This window comes from Lycium barbarum, chromosome 1 (genome assembly GCF_019175385.1).
Source record: "Lycium barbarum isolate Lr01 chromosome 1, ASM1917538v2, whole genome shotgun sequence".
Lineage (NCBI taxonomy): Eukaryota > Viridiplantae > Streptophyta > Magnoliopsida > Solanales > Solanaceae > Lycium > Lycium barbarum.
In genome coordinates this window covers 2,118,312-2,139,418 of record NC_083337.1, presented here as the reverse complement: position 1 = coordinate 2,139,418, position 21,107 = coordinate 2,118,312, and the positions used below count along the sequence as shown (strand labels likewise).

Here is a 21,107-nt window from a genome sequence, read left to right as displayed (position 1 = left end):
TTTATGCTTTCATCATTTGGATTTCAAACCAACAATGTGAGCTATTTGATATTAGTCAAGGTACTAGGTGGACAGGAACTATCTGATACCTGTGCTGGTGGAAGATAGTAGGTACCTCGTGGAATCAGTCCATATGAGTGCAAAGTCGCACGGACACCACGATCAGCCCATAAAATCATGACCCGCTCAACCCGTTTAGGTTTGGGCGGGTCTCCTTATTTTAAAAACTGGGCTGATATGCAGCCCAGATTTCTGAACCTTCTTTTGCATCCCTTTATATTTCTAGAGCTTCTTTGTTGCCACCTCATCAAACACATTGGACCATTCTTGCTCACACTCTGCGTGTGGAGGGTGATACACATTTTGCTCAGTCGATCTTGCCTTTTTCTCCAATAATCGATTGCATCCAAGCTTTAAGACCATTATTTTCCCTTGTCTTAGTCCTGAATTAGAAGGATATTATATTGTAGCAGTCAGTGATGGGCTAGTCTTGTATGATCGACGTAGCAAGTTAGATATCTGGTACAATGATAGAGAACTAAGTGATTATCACATTTACAATGCTATTACGGGGCATTGTGTTGGTCTTCCTCGACCTTCCATGCTTTTGGAACATGTTAGTACAGGTTTTTAACAGAATATGAAGGGGGGGTCATTGAGGAGCTATAAAGTGGTGAGATTGGACTGTCGGTTTGGAGAGTCGTATGTAGTCAAGTTCGAGGTATTCTCATCTGAGACGGGATGTTGGAAGAATGCTGTTCAAAAAAATATGGACTTAGCAATTGAAGTTGTTTGGCTCAGGAGGCCTGTTGCTCTGAATGGAAAGCTACATTGGATTGATCGTCGACATGGATTTTAGCGTTTAATCCTTTTAATGATGTCAATCAATGTCGTTTAATTGGACTTCCTGCTGATATCGATAATCAATGTGTTGATGTCAGAAATAATGGAAGTCGTATTTTGCTTGATGTTTGTCAGGGTCAACTGAGGTATATTGAGGTGTCTATTGAGCACTGGCATCCCTTTGGATTTCGGAGCATTGCTGTTTGGGTTCTCGATGAGTATGACTCTTCAAATTGGACTTTGCAGCACAGGGTAAAGATGGGTGACGGTGACTTATCGTTCGATGATATTTTATATAGCAAAGCGTTAAGAGGGTTCGTTCCTAGGCCGATCGCATTCCATCCGCTTGATGCCAACGTCTTTTACCTTGAATTTTCGTCCACTGTTGTTTCATACAACATGAAAACATGATAATTGGATGCCCTTACTAATCTAGCTCGTTTAATAACACGCGAATGGTATTGGCTTGAAGGGACCCCTTTTTGGCAAGCGTTCTTGTTCGTGCTTCCTCCATGGCCAATTTCTCTTCCTATTAAGAAAGAAACAGAAACCAGAAGTTGATGTTTCTGTGTATTGGTGAACTAAAAATTGCTGCTTGCTTTTTTGGTGTCTGCCTCTATTTAGTGTTTTGTTCAATTTCTTAAAGCTAAATGCTTACTGACCTTATTTAGCTGGCGAAATTAGGGGTATCTAGCTGTGATCAATTTTCGGATTGTGTCTCCTTAGTTGTAGATTAGCTTTGCATTTGAGCAGACAAACTCTCTATTTGCTTGTAATTTTGTTTGCATCTTCTTGATGTCTTTCAATGAAAGACTACTTAGTATCTTTTGTACTATCTGCATCTTCTTGATGCGGTCAATGATACTACTTCATCACTAAAAAAAAGATTTGTCGTTGTTTGGTATGCTATGGATAGTGCATTCTTAATTTCTTTGCTTGTTTATAGAATTTTGTCAGTGTTTCCTTCTCCGACGTGTTCTACCATCCTTTTTAAAAGTACTTCCTAGGAACCATAAGCTGTTTGAGTGGGAAATATTGGAACATTGAAGTAAGTTGCTTGCAGAATCTTAGTTAGTAATGCACCAATTGAACAGGCAATGGAACTTTGATTTCTGTTTCTTGCCTGGTCAGTGGATTTTCAATGCTGCACAACTATGTTTGTCTTTCAGGTCTCAATTTTTAATGTTGTTTAATCTTCTCAATTATGGATGTTACAAGTTTTTGCTCCTTTTTAGGAATATATTCGCTTCTAACAATGGATTTACTTTCTTTGAGCCGAGGATTTATCGGAAACAGCCTCTCTACCCCCACAAAGGTAGGGGTAAGGTCTACATACATCTTGCCCTCCCCAGACCCCGCTTGTGGCATTACACTGGGCATGATGTTGTTGTTACTATGATACTATCGCATGTTGAGAAACGCGCTCGTTTTGTTGTTAGCACACTTTTCTGTTTAAGACCTGATGAATTGCTACATCACAGAACTTAGCACTGTCTGTGTATTCTTTTAGTTGTCACATGTGGTACTCTGTTGTATTAAGTTCCTTTAACAACTTAGTAGTTTAAACTTGTTGAAGCTTGTATACCGTTAACTTGTTGGAGTTGTTGTTATTGCTTCTACGTCACTTTGTTGTTATTGCTTCTAAGTCGCTGAGTTCATTTCAGAAGAAAATATTATGAACCATAAAATACTGATGACATAAAAAACAGGTTGGACTTTTTGGCCCCGTCTCCTGATTTGAAGGGTTTATTGTCACGACCCAAGCTCATGACACGTATTGTCTGTTTTGGTTCAATTGATCTCACAGATTTGTCTCTTGGGCTACACCATCATTGAACCTAGAAGTGCTCGAACCATGTGCTTGTGTTATGCTTGTGTTACATCCACGTAGCCATATTTTTAATTTACATCTGCATAGCCAACTTTTCTTTTTTGCAACAGTGTTTACACACACAATATATAACATTACACAATATTATACACTTACTGTAGACAATGTATAAACTTGTATAAAAGGGCCATTCGGGTAATAGAAATATGGGCTATTTCGGGTAAATATTTTCCAAATAGACATAGATTGTTATTCTCACCCCCCACCCCCACGCCCCAAAATAAAAGATGGAGGTCAATGTTTTCATTTTTGGTTCAACTTTCAAATGAGAATAAAATATGAATTGGCTGATAGTGACTTGCCAAATAAAGACTAAAATGTAGTAGTATGTAACTCTAGTCATTGTCGGGGAAAAAAAAATTTCTACTTTGGCATTTCCATCTTTTACGCCTTGAGTTACTTTAATATATTACGGTCAACTGATAAATTAAGGTGAGAGTATATATTAATTGACTGCTATAGTTTAGCAATAATAAAAGTATATTGAAAAAAACAATTATCATGCACTCGTTGGTTTAGTAAATACGGCTGTAGATAAGTTTTTCTTTGTCCATTACGTTACGTTGTCTTAGACAAGTATTGATGCGTTGAAAAACAATAAACACGAGGAAGAATATGAAAGGAATCGAGTGGTACATGCAGAGTGATTGAATGGTATATTTTCTTCTCCATTCAATGTGTTAGGTTCGTCATGCTTTTGACATCGCCATCAGGATTATTTATTCCTCATGGAGACGACTCTACTTCACTGGCATGGTATTCATTAGCAAGTGGTACACCATCCACAAGCACTTCAAAATATTTGTTACGTAAACATCTAGGAATCTAGAGAAGCTTCCTTAAAGATAACTTTCAAACTCTTTAATTGATGAATAGAACTAGATGTCGACCAAGCTTTCTCACACTTAGAGGAAATGCAGACGACGTGACTTATCAATGTTACAAACTAAGCAACTTTGAGATAAGATGGTTAATGTGGTAGAGTTGTGTATGAACGTCTTTACAGTAGACTTGATTTTACCAAAGATGATGAGAATATATGTAAACTTACAACCATATATGCATTGAAGAGGTCATTTCTCATTTTGTGTCGAAGCAATTTATAAAGCACAGACTGAAGCAAATTTAGCATTACTCGAATAAAACTGCACGAAATGATCAAAAGAGTTGTATTTGCTAGAGAACTGGATCTGGATGTATTCTAGTTCCGGTCATAACGCATGACTACTCAACAGTGGGATTCAAATCTATAAAGGAAATAAGTTGCTCAAAATTTTCTTTAGATGGTGTTATTCTAAATCTCACTTCCAAAGGGAACACTAAGGACCAAGTACCAAAATAGTGTGGGTATTAGCTGACCTTTAATCACCAAGCATGAAGAAAATTCAAAGGCAAAATGAATCAACTTACTTTATACGGAATTATTTTCATAACTTTTGAAAATTCAAAACCAATTTTAACTACAGAAAATTTGAAACTCTTAACGTGATGTCCTCTCGATAAAAATACTTTTCAGCAACTATATATATTTCTTTCGCTATCACTAATATACAAATTAATCAAATAAACACTTTATTTCTGTTGAGACAAATATCGTCATATATAAAGTGAAACTTATCTAAGTGTAAAAGTCGGATCTGATGAAAATCTATATTGCTCGGATTCTTAAAAAATGTCACCGAATACATGTCCGATTTTTCAAAAGTCGTGCATTTTTTAAAGGATCCGATAAGGATGCGACAAAATTTTGGACAGCCCGAGCAACATAGATGGAAATAAACCAAAGCGAGCAAGCAATTGTTGCCTCAGATGATTGAATCAACATATTTCGTCAGGTGCTGCAACGGAAGTTTGCAGACGAAGAACAAAATGAGCATTAAGCTAATTAACTAGTCCACAAGCTACAACAATCAACTAGTTTCAGTTATTAAGTTGTCGATAAAACATTATAAAATAGAGTACTACATGTGACAATTAAAAGAATACACAGACAGTGCTAAGTTCTGTGAGGTAGCAATTCATCAGGTCTTAAACAGAACGCACGCTAACATAGTATACTCATTAAAATACCTACTACTATATTCCAAAAAGCAGCAAAAATTGTTACAAGCGTATATATTCCAGGAAAAAGCAAAAAATTGTAATTTCCATATTCGAGAAGATTAAACAACATTAATCTTTTTGCGAGATTTGAAAGGCAGTCCACAGAAGCAGTTTTGCAGCACTGAAAATCAAATGATTATGAAACCTAAGTTATATTGCCTAGTCACTTGGTCTGTTACTACTTAATACCCTGCAAGCGACTTATGTCAATGTTCCGACATTTTTTGTTTTTTTTGAAAAGTATAGTAGAACTAGTAGCACGTCGGAGAAAGAACACTACTAGAAAAAGAGGTTTTTTCCCACCACATTCAGTGGGAAATTTGTGCTATAAAACATAATTTTCCCACCTCATTCGCACCAAACCAGCTCACTGGGAAAACGCATGGTGGAAACAGGTTTCCACTAAAACGCTGGGAAACTTCATAATTTCTCCGTGTGAAAACACTATTATTTAGGTATTTTTCCACCGACATTCAGTGGGAAATAATCACTGAACATTTTTCAGTAAGAAATCAGTGGGAAAATAGAGGTTTTTTAGTAGTGGAACTACAGACAAAATTCTATAAACTAGAACAAGCAAAGAAATTAGAAATACACTATGCATAGCACAGAAATCTACTCAGCAGCACGTTAAGGCACAAGAAGTCTCGTGCCATTAGGCCACTACAAAAGTGATCAGTAAAAGAAAAAGTTTCTAAACTAAATTCCTAGAGCAAGCAACTCTTTATTAGTTCGCCAATATACACAGAAACCATCAGCATTAGTGTAAATTCTTATAGTTAAGTAGTTAGAATTAAAAGTCCCAAAGTTAGTTAAGTTGGTTATGAGGAGGTTGAATATCAGCCTATATATAGCCTTGTATATCAGTGTATACTCAATACTTCTATACTCAATACATGAAATGTTCTCTCTACATCTTTGCATCTCTCTCTCATTTACTCTTCTTGATTTACCTTCACTTACTGTTTCTTTCTTAATAGGCGTTCTCCTGAATTAATTAGTTGAATATTTTTTGAGATCTAGCTAGCTTGAGCTACTTCATTCCATAAAATATTAAAATATTAATTTGATATGATCGATATTGATATAAATTCTTGTATTAGATAAGATTTTGTCGTTGATCTTAAAAGCGGATCAATTCACATGCGAGGTGGATGTTGAAGTAGATTTATATTCTCCCATTAATCCAAAAAGTACTACGAATTGGAGAATTGATTAGTACGAATTGGAGAATTGATCAGTACACTATCATTTTTCCCATATTGCCGTAGACTTTTAAACACCCCACCCCCAAAACCAAAAAATAAAATAAAAATAGAGGACAATGTTTTCATTTTGTTTCAACTTTCAAATGAGAATAATTGGCTGCTAATGTCTTACCAGATAAAGACTAGTGTATATTAGCATGACGGCCAGAGAAAAACAGAAGAAATTTTGAACTTTGCACTTTCTTGTTTTAGGCTGGATATTGAATTATTATTTTTTTGGAAGTAACTTAATATTAGCGGAGCCAGGATTTTCACTAAGAGAATTCAAAATATAAAGAAATAAACATACAAAAAAGGTAAGCGGATTCAACTATATACATATAAAAATATAATGTATATACAGTGTTTTTCAACGAAGGGGATTTGTACGAACACCCTTCCGGTACCTTACCTCCACCATGTTTGCCCGCACCCTTTGTTTACATCAAATCATATTAGTATATTATGGTTAAGTGACAAATTCATATAAGAGTATGTATAGTTAAACAAAACAAGTACAATAAAAAAAACAGATATCATGTTTTCATTGATTTTAATAAAGTACATTCGGTGTAAGCTAAGTATTTTTCGTTGTCCATTACATTACGTTATCTTAGGTAAGTGTTGATGGAAAAATAATAAAAACGAGGAAGAATAATGTCAGGCTATAAAGTACTTGTCCATGCTGAGTGGCTGAATGGCATATTTCCTTCACCATTCTGTTTGTCGGTCCATCACACTTTGGACATCGCCATCAAGAATATTGATGCCCCGTGATTCATGAAGACGACTCTACTTGAATGAAAAGATGTGGTGCTCAAAAGCGAGCATCTACAAGCACTCCAAAGTATTCGTTACATAAATATTTAGGATTAAATTCCTCTATTTATCACTTAATTGATGCCCTATCTGAAACGATTTGACTCGGTCCGTCACGCTTTAGACATGGCTACCGGCAGTGGCGGAGCCACACTATGCCGATGGTGTTCATCCGAACCCCCTCGGTGGGAAAAAACACTATTTTTACAAGGTTAAAATTATTTTTTATGTATATATAGTAGACGTTGAACCCCCTTGGGCTTCTTCGTATGTTTACTTTTTTATATTTTGAACTCCCTTGGCGGAATCCTAGCTCCGCCACTAGCTACTGGGATCATTGATGCCCAACGAAGACGACTCTAGTTCAATAGAAAGACATGGTACTCATTAGCAAGCTTCCACAAACACTCCAAAGTATTTGTTATATAGACATTTAGGAATAGATTCTGCCATTTATCACTTAGTTGACGCCCTATGCAGAGCAAAAGGCTCGACTTTCTCTTCTTTCTTTAATAAACATAGCTTGCGCGCACTTCAATTAATTCTAAAGGGTACTTGCTACCTTCCATAAGGTATGAAGTAGCTCTGTCCAGTGTTCATCACGCCTTGGACAGTCGGGAAGCGATCGCCTAATGTTTTTGACTTAGCAAAATTTGCAACTTCTTTAGATGATGTTATTCTAAATCTTCCAAAGTAAACACTCACGACCTAGTACCAAAATAGTTTATCTCTTAGCTAACCTTTTTAATCACCAAAAAATGAAGAAAATTCAAAGGCAAAATGAATCGACGTACTTTATATGCCACTTTTTCAATTTGGAATATCTCCAAACGATTGACCACGTGTAATCAATTTTTATAACTTTTGAAAATTCAAACTCATTTTATCTAAAGTTTGGAACTTCGATGTGATGTTTCTTTTCTAAAAGTCTACAGTCTACAAGCTTCAACTAGTTTCAATTAGGGTTGTACAAAGAAAATCGACAAATCGTACGAAACCGACAAATCGAACCAAATCGGAAAAAAAATTCGAGTAGTGGTTTGTTTGGTTTGGTTTGGTTTGGTGTTGGATAAAAAAACCCGATCATAATAGGTTTGGTTTGGTTTTAACTAAAAAAAAGTCAAACCGAGACCAAACCGATTCGATTATATATATACAATTTATAAATATTTTTATACATATATAATTTATAAATACATGTATAACTTTATCACTTTTAAGCATTGATTAGTCAGCTTCGTTCGTGATGCAATCCGTTTAAGAATTGGTACCACATCCGATTGTATAATTAATTCTTTTTTGGCAATTAAAAGAGACTTTTTCATTACAAATAGCTACTGTTGTCCAATGTCAAAACACTACTATAGCATAACAGCCTAGCAGCGATCAAAACTAGCCTTTATCACATCAAAACAACTCAAACAATAAACAAAACTAGTAGACTAAGGTTAGAAAATTAGCTCATCCAATTTTTTTGTGAGTGTTGTCCACTGGGAACCTCTAACAAACACCTCTTGTATGATCCTCCTTGTAAGTATTTGTGGTGTATAATTAATTCTTCATGTTAAGTTTGAGTTATAATCTTTTTGTTCATTTAGCGATAGGCTTTTTAAGTAAATGTTTAAAAGCTAACTAAAACTCATTTTACGGAACAATATTGAAGTTGTTTGTTACTACATTCTGTTTGATTGTTATAGTTATACATCACATGCATGTTCTATACTTATTTGATTCAATTGTTATGAATTTTTTATTTAATGAGTCAATGAATTCACCACACATTCATTTTACACATTTAGAAATAGAAGGGTAAGATGCTTATTTTTGGTCAAGCAAATGCTACTATAAGATGCTTCGTATTGAACCAAAAAAAAAAAAAAAAAACCCCAAAAAAACCCGACTAACCCGAAAAATCCGAGAGTGAAAAACCCGACTTTTGTTGGTTTGGTTTGGTTTATCGATTTAAAAACCCGATACAATTAGTTTGGTTTGGTATTTGAAAAATCCGAACCAACCCGGTCCATGTACACCCCTAGTTTCAATCATAAGTTGAGAACAGAGTACCAGTGTACCACATGTGACCAGGGGAGAATTTATGGTTAAAAAATGGGTCACGTGAACACATGGTCTTCCGACTAAACTCGGTATATTAAGTATATAATCCTTAAAATATATCTAATATTTACCGAAGGAACACATGGTCAAACAAGTCTTGGTGGAGCACTGGTTAAGTGCTAGGTTTGATTCCTTAAGGTTGTGGGATTGAACTTGACTAAATGCACTTTTATGTCTTTTTTTATATTTAAATTTTTTAAGCCGCATCTAATGGTGAACCCATCCTCTTGAAATCCTGAATTCGCCTCTGCATGTGACAACTAAAAAAATACACAGACAGCGCTAGGTTTCGTGAGGTAACATTCAAGAGGCTAGGTTCTGTCAGGTAGCATTCATCAGGTCTTGACTAGAAAGAGCATCCTGCGTTGACGCGAGATCTGGGAAAGGGCCTCACCCCAAGGGATGCAGTTTAGGTAGCCTACTGTGAGGACCCACAGCTGGGCCCTGACCATGCTGTGAACCTCTGGGTATCTGACCCCATAACTGACTGTTGTGGCATCTGCGCCCTGCTGACTAGTCATGACATACTCAGGTATTGTATGAGCAAGAGACACAGACGATTCTATATACGCTGCAGCGGCTGGTATCGAACCCGTGACCTCTCCCCTTTTGTCCTCCCGAAGGAGACGACTTTCACTAATTGAACTGCATTATGAGGACCCACAGCTGGGCGTTGACCATGCTGTGAACCTCTGGGTATCTGACCCCATAACTGACTGCTGTGGCATCTGCGCCCTGCTGACTAGTCACAACATACTCAGGTATTGTATGAGCAAGAGACACAGACGATTCGATATACGCTGCAGCGGCTGGTATCGAACCCGTGACCTCTCCCCTTTTGTCCTCCCGAAGGAGACGACTTTCACCAATTGAGCTGCAGTGTGAGGACCCACAGCTGGGCGCTGACCATGCTGTGAACCTCTGGGTATCTGACCCCATAACTGACTGCTGTGGCATCTGCGCCCTGCTGACTAGTCATGACATACTCAGGTATTGTATGAGCAAGAGACACAGACAATTCGATATACGCTGCAGCGGCTGGTATCGAACCCGTGACCTCTCCCCTTTTGTCCTCCCGAAGGAGACGACTCTCACCAATTGACAAAAGGGGAGAGGTCACGGGTTCGATACCAGCCGCTGCAGCGTATATCGAATTGTCTGTGTCTCTTGCTCATACAATACCTGAGTATGTCATGACTAGTCAGCAGGGCGCAGATGCCACAACAGTCAGTTATGGGGTCAGATACCCAGAGGTTCACAGCATGGTCAGCGCCCAGCTGTGGGTCCTCACACCTACACCCTGATGCAAGCATCGATAGCCAATCTGTAACCTATAGGTCACACGAAGATAGTTTTACCGTTGCTCCAAGCAGGGCGAATCCATGTATAAAAAATGGGTCACGTGAAGCCATGGTCACCCGACTAAACTCGGTATATTATGTATATAATTCTTAAAATATATCGAATATTACGTGAAGGAACACATGGTCAAACTGGACTGAATGGAGCACTAGTTAAGAGATGCGTTTAATCTCTTAGGGTTGTGGGATCGAACCCTACTAAATACACTTTTGCATCTTTTAAAAAAAAAAAAATCTAAGGTAAACTCATCCTCTTGAAATCCCAGACGTATTTCTCGATATGGGATAGAATGCTCTTTAAAATACCTACTATTCCAGAAAAGGAGGAAAAAATTGTAACATCCATATTTGAGAAGATTAAACAACATTAATCTTTTTGAGACCTGAAAGACGGTCCACAAAAACAGTTTTGCAGCACTGAAAAGCCACTATGGAAGAAACAGGAAACCAAAGTTCTAAGAGAAAATGCAGACGAGATGACTTATCAATGTGACAAACTTTGCAACTTTGAAAGATGGTTAATGTGGTAGAGTTGTGTATGAACGTCTTTACAGTAGACTTGATTTTACCAAAGATAATGAGAATATATGTAAACTTACAACCATATATGCATTGAAGAGGTCATTTCTCATTTTCTGTCGAAGCAATTTATAAAGCACAGATTGAAGCAAATTTAGCATTAATCTACTGCACGAAACGATCAAAAGAGTTGTATTTGCTAGAGAACTAGGTGTGTTCCAGTTCCGATCACAATGAATGACTACTTAACAGTGGGATTCAAATCTACAACGGAAACATATATTCCTCAAAATTTTCTTTAGATGATGTTATTCTAAATCTTACTTCCAAAAGGAAACACTAAGGACCAAGTACCGACATATTTTATCTATTAGCTAACCTTCAATCACCAAACATGAAGAAAATTCGAAGGCAAAATGAATCAAGTTACTTTCTAAGGCACGCTTTTCATTTTCGGATATGTCAAAATGTTTGACCCCACGTAACCAATATTTATAACTTCCAAGATTCAAATTCATTTTAACTACTCAAGTTTGAAAACTCAGATGTGATGTTCTCTCGGACATCACATCGGAGTTTCAACCACTCCTACAAGTGTACAGTCTACAATCTTCAACTAGTTACGACTATTAAAGTTGTTAACGGAACTTAATAGAACAGAGTATCACTTGTGACAACTAAAAGAATGCCCAGTCAGTGCTAACTGCTAAGTGATGTGAGGTAACAATTCATCACATCTTAAACAGAAAGGGCAGCCCCGTGGACGAAGCATCGCGTGTTTAGGTAAGGTCAGCACCCAAGGGGTGTGATGCAAGTAGTTTACTCTGATGCAAGCATGATTGGCTGATTTCATGGCACGGACCCATGACCTATAGATTACACAGAGACAACTTGACCGTTGCTCCAAGGCTCTCGTTCAGGTTTGAAACAGAAAGCAGCTAACAGCAAACGTGTTTCTCAATATGGGATAATATATGCTCATTAAAATACCTAATACTAATATAGTCCAAAAAGTAAACAAAATTGTTACAAGCTAGTAACATAATCCAGAAAAGGAGCAAAAAATTGTAACATCCATATTTGAGAAGTTTAAACAACATTAATGTTATTTGGGACCTGAAAGACAATCCACAAAAAAATAGTTTTGCAGCATTGAAAAGCCACTGACTATGCAAGAAATAGGAAACCAAAAGTTCTATTGCCCGTTCACTTGGTGCATTAAAAGTACTAGTAGCACGTCGGGGAAAGAACCACGACAAAATTCAATAAAAAAGAACAAGCAAGGAAATTAAGAATACACTATGAATAGCATGCAAATATACTCAACAGCACGTTAAAGCACGAGGAATCTTGTGCCATTAGGCCACTGCAGAAATGATCAGTAAAAGAAAATGTTTCTAAACTAAATGACTGGAGAGCAAGCAGCTCTTTATTAGTTCATCAATACACAGAAACCATCAGCATTTGCTTACTTTTTCTTTCTTATACTAGGAAGAGAAATTGGCCATGGAGGAAGCATCAACACGAACGCTGATGACCAGCAAGGTGTTCCTTTAAGGCTACCTCGAATGCCAGCTGGATCGACAAGGGCATTCAATTTTAATGTTTTCATATCATATGAGACGACAGTGTCCCCAAAACCAAGGTAAAATACGTTGGCATCAAGCGGATGGAAGGCGATCGGAGTAGGAATGATCCCATTTAACGCTTTGCTACTTAAACAATCTTCGAATGAGATGTCCCGGATCTTCACCCTGTGCTGCAGAATCCAACTTGAAGAGTCATACTCATCAAGAACCCAAACAGAAAAGCCCGAAAATCCAAAGGGATATACAGGCTTAACGGACACCTCAGTATACCTCAACCGACCCTGATGAACGTCAAGCAAAACAGGACTTCCATTATTTCTAGCATCAATGCATTGCTCATCAATATCAGCAGGAAGTCCAATTACGCGACATTGATTGATGTTACTAAAAGGATCAAACGCCAAAATCCCATGACGACGATCAATCCAATGTAGCTTCCCATTCAGAGCGACAGGCCTCCTGAGCCACACGATTTCAATTGCTCGATCCATATGCACGACAACTTTCCTCCAACGTCCAGTCTCGGACGAGAATACTTCAAACTTGAGCATATACGACTCGCCAAACTGACAATCGAATCTCACTACTTTATAGCTCGTCAGAGACCCCCCTTCAGATTTCGTTAAAAATCCTGTACTAACATATCCAAAACGTGTGGAAGTTCGAGGAAGAGCAACACAATGACCAGTAATAGCATTGTAAATGTGATAATCACTTACTTCAACACTCATATCACTTTCATACAATACTAGCCCATCACTAACTGCTACAATCTTATATTGTTTGCCCTCAGGGCGAACAATATAAGGGAAATGAATTGTACTAAATCTTGTATGTACCATATTATCGACGAACAAGTCAGGCAAAAATGACTGAACTAAATAGTTAACACCCTTTACATAAAGAGTGTTAGTAAGAATAGTCCAAGGTTGTGGTAATAAAGAAGCTCTAGAAATATAAAGGGAAGCAAAAGAAGGTGAAGAAATCAAGAAACGACATCGTTTTGATACACATTTGTACCTAAAAACACATTTTAAAGGCAATCTTGATAAAACTTCAATCAAGAACCAATCAGGAAGATACCCATTATTGATAAACATCTCTAATTTGGGTTTTACAAGTTATCCACAAATGGGGTTCTCAAAAAGTTGCTTCCTTTAAGATATAAACACAAAATCCATCCTTTTTTTTTTTAGCTTAGACTTTGGAAAAAAAACACGCACACACACACAAAAAAAATGCAAACTTTTTAGCCAAATCTTTTGGTGAGTCTAGGAAATAATGAAGAAATGAGTGAGTGAATTTACCTATTTATAATCTTGAGAATTATGGGGTGTGGATTAGAAGTCAAGCAGCCTATAGAGGACTGGACAAAAAATCTCTATCCTCGTGGGGTTTGCTTTTGTGACCATTTGTGGCAGTTAAGAATGACTCAAGTTTGTTGATTCTTTTTCGATATGCTAGTATGCTTTTTTTAATGAAAATGATAAAATAAAAGACTATATTAAAATGTAGTTATGTAGAGTACAACTGTAATTTATTGTAGAGTGCATCTTGGGTAATGTAGTCTTTCTATTGTTTTATAATCAAGAAATGTCAGAGGGTAAGTGTAACTCATTTTGGTATCTTGAGTAGTATAACTTATTATAGTGTGCATTTTGGGTAATTTATTCTTCTCTTATTTTATAATCAAGAAATCTCGGAGGGTAAGTATAACTCATCACTTGTTGATCCCGCACGCTCAAAAGAGGATATTTGAAGCGTAGACAATATAAGATGGGCCACTAAGAGCGATAAATTATGAATCGGGATGTGACTGACTCTGATACTGTGACAAGGAAATAGATTTTGAGCCTAAATTTCATAGAAGTTATCTCACGAGGAAAAGATTGCCCAAAACCGAATAACTCATCATCCTCCCACGGACGTGGAAACTCAATAAACTGGCATACCGTCTGAAATTTCGTAAATAATAATCTCATCCCCTTACTTTTCTTCATTTAAACGGATTGAGTGCGACGTGCGCCTAACTTACACATCTCATTGTGTAATGAACTCTTGAATCTTGACTTGCTGGAACAATTTTTTTTTTCCTTTCCAAAATTTTTGTCCATCTTCTCCGGAGATCAAAAAGAAGAAATTATAAGAGAAAGGGGTAATTCAAATGGAACCTATTCATACTGTGTGAAACTACTCCCGCCGATATTACTAGACTATAAACCCTTATCAAACATGTATTACTAGTCACTGCAAACTATTTATTTAGAAGAATAACTAGTTGGAAATTCTCAAAAGATCTTAATTTTAATACTGAAAATTTGTGTTTGAAATTTGGATAAATGTTCCTCCATCTATCCCAAATTATTAGTCGTTTTTTGGTTCTGCGGATTCAAATTATGTGAACTTTAACTAATATTTTAAATTATATTTTTTTCATCATATTGATATGGAAGAAGTGCAACTTATACTAGTTTGCTATAAGTTTTAATATCTAAATTTTAACTTTAAGATATTAAGTTGATTAATTCCAATTCAACTTTAAAATTAATCAAACTGACTATCGAAAAAGGAAAAGTGTCACTATCTTGCAACGACGGAGAAGATAGTTATTAACTACAGTTGTTCAAACTTAAAATTGCTGAGAATTTTCAAATGTTTACTTTGAATTCAAAGTCTGTTTTAGAAATTAAGACAAAAAATAGGTAATTAACTTCTTATAATTTTCTCATTCAAACAAGCATATCATAGTTAACAAACTATATATTTGTTTAATTTGAGAAGTCTTTTATACGCAGACAAGACTTTCTTAGACATGATTTGCTGACTAATAACAAAACTATTGACATAATTGGAAGTAATGTGAGTACGTAAAAAGCAATTAATTTGTTGTTTTTAATATACATTTTGAAACACCTTACTCTAGAACTATATAACGTGATTTCTTTAATACATTATATACTTTTATTACTTTTAGTCAATATTTGCTAATCTTGATTCAATTAGTGAATGAAGTAGTCAAATCAAATGGACTTCATTTGAGCACGCCAAAATTTATTAAATTGGAATTTCTGAAAAGGTAAATGTATAGACTCATCAAGGTTATGATTATCAATAGATGTCGCAATTACATTACTATTATTGATTAACTTTATCCGTGAGGTATTCTCAGCCTATGCTTTATGCACTGTAGCGTTTACTATGATTAACTTTTTTTTGGGTAATCTATGATTAACTTTTCAAGCAAAATAACAAAACATAAAATGAAAGAGAGTGAGTAGGGAGTCTATTATGGTCCTTCAACAACTGAAAAAAACAATATTTTAGTTAACCATCAAAAGTTATGATGGGCGGTAAATAATCCTTTATCTTTAACGGTGTCTGTGAGTTCTGAAATTAAGTAATCTTAAATAGAGAACGTTTTACGAATAAAACACATAAATAACCACTTTCAGCCCTTATGATTAAAAAATAGTCTTTGTCATTAAGTTTTAAATTTCACAAGTGAATTCCTACGAATAGAGATCTCGGGTTGAATTATGGAAATGAAATCACTTTCTGTAGGGAACATTTTGCGGATAAAATTCACAGATAGACACTTTTCAGCCCCTTTAATTGAAAATTAGCCAATGTTATCTTCAATTGTAGGGTTGCAAAGTGGCTAGCTAGCATGCATTATTACGTACTGCGTGTTTTACCCACCAGATTTCTTGGCGCGAATCTGAGTTAGTGGGCCCCAAAGCGAGTACCTAAAACCGGTGGAAAACAAAAAAAAAAATTAATTAGTTTGTCATTCAATCATTTAGTAATTAGTGCTCCCTCTAATCCAATTTATGTGACACTTTTCGCTTTCTGAGATTCAAACTGCATGAACTTCGATCAATATTTTAAGATATATTTTTTCACCAAATTGATATGAGAAAAGTTGCAATTTATAGTATTTTTCATATAGTTTTCAAATATATAAATTTTAATCTTAAAATATTAAGTTAATCTAATTCAATTTAACTTTAAAGTTTGATCAAATTAATTCTTGAAAAATGAAAAGTGTTACGTAAATTGAGACAGGATTAGTATATTGCGATATGACAGGTCCATTAAAATTGGCTTCCGGCGGCTGACGAATTCTTCCACTCTTTCGAGACTTTTACTTTACTGTTCTTTTAATTTCGTTTTATACAAAAAAAAAACATAATTAATTAAGTACAGAATTCAAACCGGAAAGACACTCAAAATATTGTCTTTTATTATTTTATATATGGCATTTCATTTGATTAGAGCATTAAAACGCAACAAAATAAGTAATGCGTTATTTATATTACTCGCTCTGTTCGTTTTTATTTGTCCACTATACTAAAATTATTTTTTTACTTTTACTTGTCACTTTTAGTATAGACCGAATTTTTTTTCCTTTCATGTTTTACCCTTAGTCCTAATTATTTATTCCCCAAATCATTTCTCAAGATCTAAAACTAAACATCAATTAATATGGGTATTGTGGTAACATACCCATACCAGTTCAAACTGGACAAGTAAAATTGAACCGGGAGTATTATATATACTATGAATAAAAATAACTGAAGTGTCTATTTGGTCAAAGGAAGCATTTTAAAGTTTTTTTTTTTTTAGAGATAAGAAAATAGAGTTGGACAATTAGGCAATTTTTTTTAACCAGACAATTGGGCAATTGTCACCGTATATTTCGGGTCAAAGGTCTCTTTTCATCCCCTTTTTTTAATCCTTGTGTACCCGGTCATCTAGAAGGAGAATAAGGTTTCGAGAAATAACGTCCTTTTCATTTGAAGTTGAATTTTTTAGTTTATTAAACCATATAATACTTAATCTAATTATCTAAACATGTTTCAGGTAAACCACTTTTTTACTTTTTGGGTTTTTAACGTCCGGTACTCACTTTTGTGACTCAACTAATTTGGATCAAGAAGCCTTACTTTAGAGGTATAGGTATAGCTCTTTTTATTAGAGGTGATTCTATTTTTACGATTCAAACTCGAGATATTTGATTAATGATGGAAGGGTATTTGTCACCACACCGCAATCTTTGGTGGCCAATAAGATATGTAAGACACGATCAGAGCCTCCTTAACCTATGTGGTATTAGTAGCCGCTTTCAGATGTTATTCCCTTTTTACAGATAAATTCTTATGTGTTAGTATTACTCAATCCGTCCGCTGCAAAAGTTAAAGTGTGAATAGTTTGATGTATTTAAATTCATAAAAGTTACTCGTATAAAAGTATACCAAAATAAAATAGTGTCAGACATATTGAAATATTTTAAAATAAAATTGTCATGTAAATTGAAACGAATAAGAGTAATTTTTACAGTAGCCCACCTACTCAATTCGCAATTATCATAATATATTTAGTGTCTAAAAAATAACTCAAGTGTCTAATAACACTAAAGTTGCTTTTACAAATTATGTATACGCCACATGGCATGCAACAGCCATACCGTATATGAAATTCCTTTTTTTGGAGTGGCGTGCTACGAGCCACATTTCTTAGTTATTTATTGTAACTGATTTTATTTAGAAAAGAAGCATGTTTTAATTCTTTAAAATGCATGATGTATAGCTACCTAATACTCCACACAATTTTGGCATATCAAATGCAATTTATTTTCCCAAGGAGATTTACAGGGTTCAAATGATTTTTATTTATTTATTTTCATTGAATATATAGGAACGGGAAAAAGAAAAAAGATAGTGAGGATCAAATTCGCATCCTGTTAGCGATTTTCGTCAATACCACTAAATTATAAATATTGATAGTTCTTATTATCATGCTTGATTTAGTCTTTGAATCATGTTAGGGATTTGAATCCGCCTGGTACCTTGAGAAAATAATAATGTATTATTATCCTTAACGTTTCTAGACTTAGCTGTACTCTGATGAACAATTTTATCAGCGTAAACAAAATATGTCTAGTAATAGTAATATAATATAGACATCATGGATAACTCATTTTTGTGTATCCACATGCATGCAAGATTTATGACACCTTAATACCTCACGAAAATACGCACAATGCATGTGGTGCTTAATTTCTCACAAGAATGAACTGCTAAAAACTATTGCCCCTAGATTTTCTAAGCTATAAATACAGATTAAAGCACTTAATCAACTCATTAATTAGTTCATTTAATACAATATTATAGTAATATAATGGCTTCTCAAAAATCTCTCCTCTTGGGCACATTGCTTTTACTATTCTTAACCCTTGGCTCTGCTAGTAATGGGCCAATCCTGGGCCCTATGAAAGCCCAAAAACAAGAAAATGTGAGCCCACGGGCCGTTATAACACCGGGCTTTCCAGTATGGGAACTGCCCGAATGCTATTGCCCGAGCCACAGATCACAATATCCTTGTCCATATGGATGTAGGCCACCAGCCGGTACGGGCTGCCCAGCACATAATCATCATCAGCCCAAGCCCAATACCATAATGGATCAGCCCAAGCCCAATGACATAATGGGCCAGTCCAAGCCCAATACAATAATGGATCAGCCCAATACAATGATGGATAAACCCAAGCCCAATATCATAATGGATCAGCCCAAGCCCAATGCCATAATGGATCAGCCCAAGCCCAATGCCATAATGGATCAGCCCAAGTCCAATGTCATAGTGGAAAAGCACAAGCCCAATACCATAATGGATAAGCCCAAGCCCAATACCATAATGGATCAGCCCAAGCCCATGGAAAAGGAAATTAAGCAGGATCATCAGCCTAAGCCCATGGGAAAGAGAAAACGAGATGGTCACTAGGATATGAAATATAATTAAAGTGCCCTCGAGAATAGGAATAATAATAAAATAAAATGTGTATCGAGGCCAATCACCAAAGTAATGTGTAATCTCTTTTGGACGTTAATTTGTAGTACGTATATGGATGAGATATATAATAATCGGAAATGGTTTACTTTACTTATATGTATACTCTCTTCTGTTCTAATTTATATGAAAGCATCAAATAGTATGATTTATAATATACTTTTTATATAGTTAGCAACCATATAAATTTTATTTCAACAACTTAAAGAACATCCAATTCACGTCAATAACTAAGTACTTTGATTCTTATAATCCGAACCTTGCCTCATAAAATGGAACGGAGGAAGTAATTTACGACGTTCCATATTTCAAGCTCTTTTATCCTGGCTTGTTTGACCTTGCAATCAAGGTAACGATGAAATTTACAGTATATTTTATTTTTAATTTTATGTATTGAATTTTGACTAGTCCAAAATATTTATCAAAAATAAAATAAGGAGTATTACGATTTACGATGCAATACATGATGTAGTCCATCTTTGGAAAATAGTACAAAATAATCTTTTAAATTTGTCAAAGGTGAGCACTTTTAGTCTTCATCAAATATGTACCAAACTCTTATTATTGAATTTAACCGAAAATGTGAGATAGTAAATTTAAACAGAAACACCTGAATTTATTGTCAAACTTTCAGAAATCACAATATAAAAAACTACACCATATATATTAAATAGACAAAAAGATAATAGAAAGTGCACCTCAAAAAGTTACATTTGATCCTTGAATTAGATCGAAAAAATAACATAAACTACAAAATCTGTACTTCCAAATGTGAGTCCCCGTTATTCTGATTAAATTTAATAATTAGAGCTTGATACATATTTGACGAAGACTAAAAGTACTCATATTTAGTAAATTTAAAAGATCAAAACTGCTCAAGTGGTACTTAAGGGACTAATTTAATCCTACTAGCAAAAATAAGGATCACTTTTTGTCACAAAACATTGCATGGCCGATTATGTGCGGGTAATCAAATTATCTATGGACAAAACTTTACAAATAACGTGGTGGCAGGTGCCAAATCAACCACCAAAGCCTACAGCTTACACTTGACCAATTGAGCGCGAAGAGAGGGGGAGATCGGGTTAGCTGTTTTTTTTTTTTTTTTTTTGGTGTCCATCCGGTGTTCGGTTTTCATATTGAAGCTCAATTATATTTAAATTTGCGCCACGTAGGACCTCATTTGGGGGAAGGCGCTCCCTACCAAGAATTTTTCCATTCCCAGAGCTCGAACTCGAAACTTCTGGTTAAGAGTGAAGAAACTCCATCCGCTGCACCACATCCTTTGGTGTGGTTCGTATAATAAAAAGTATTTATTATAATTATATCCTTTTATGAAATGCTAAAAATTAAAATCCCATGAGGCTTACGCCCCGTGCCTTGGGGCTTACGCCTCGCTGAGTCAGACGTAAAATGTCTCGCCTTACGCCCCTGCCTTTTAAAACACTGGTTTACAACGTTCTGCATTTCAAGTTCTTTTATCCTGATTTGTTTGACCTTGCAATCAAGATAACGATGAATTTAAAGTATATCTTATTTTAAATTTTTAATTCTATGTGTTGAATTTTGACTAGTCTAAAGTATTTATCAAGAATAAAATAAGGAGTATTACAAGTCAGGATGTAGTATACATGATGTAGTCCATCTTTGTAAAACAATCTTTTAAGTTTATTAAAAGTGAGCACTTTTAGCCTTCATCAAATATGTACCAAGCTCGTATTATTAAATTTAACTGAAAATGTGAGATAGAAAATTTAACAAGAAACACATG

General features: G+C 35.4%; 2 protein-coding genes and 1 pseudogene across 2 annotated transcripts; 2 read left to right on the top strand and 1 right to left on the bottom strand.

Moving 5' to 3' along the window:
• The first annotated feature begins 236 nt into the window (after window positions 1-236).
• On the top strand, window positions 237-1,404 carry LOC132627028 (putative F-box protein At3g23950; annotated as a pseudogene).
• A 10,704-nt stretch (window positions 1,405-12,108) lies between these two features.
• LOC132628775 (putative F-box/kelch-repeat protein At1g15680) lies at window positions 12,109-13,960 on the bottom strand. The gene has a single exon (XM_060344543.1). It carries the CDS (start codon window positions 13,585-13,587, stop codon window positions 12,367-12,369), a length of 1,221 nt encoding a protein of 406 aa, XP_060200526.1. The 5' UTR covers window positions 13,588-13,960; the 3' UTR covers window positions 12,109-12,366.
• Window positions 13,961-18,667: 4,707 nt separating this feature from the next.
• LOC132627022 (uncharacterized) lies at window positions 18,668-19,270 on the top strand. Its single transcript, XM_060342076.1, has one exon. The coding sequence runs from the start codon at window positions 18,668-18,670 to the stop codon at window positions 19,268-19,270; it is 603 nt and encodes a 200-aa protein (XP_060198059.1).
• The last annotated feature ends 1,837 nt before the right edge of the window (window positions 19,271-21,107 follow it).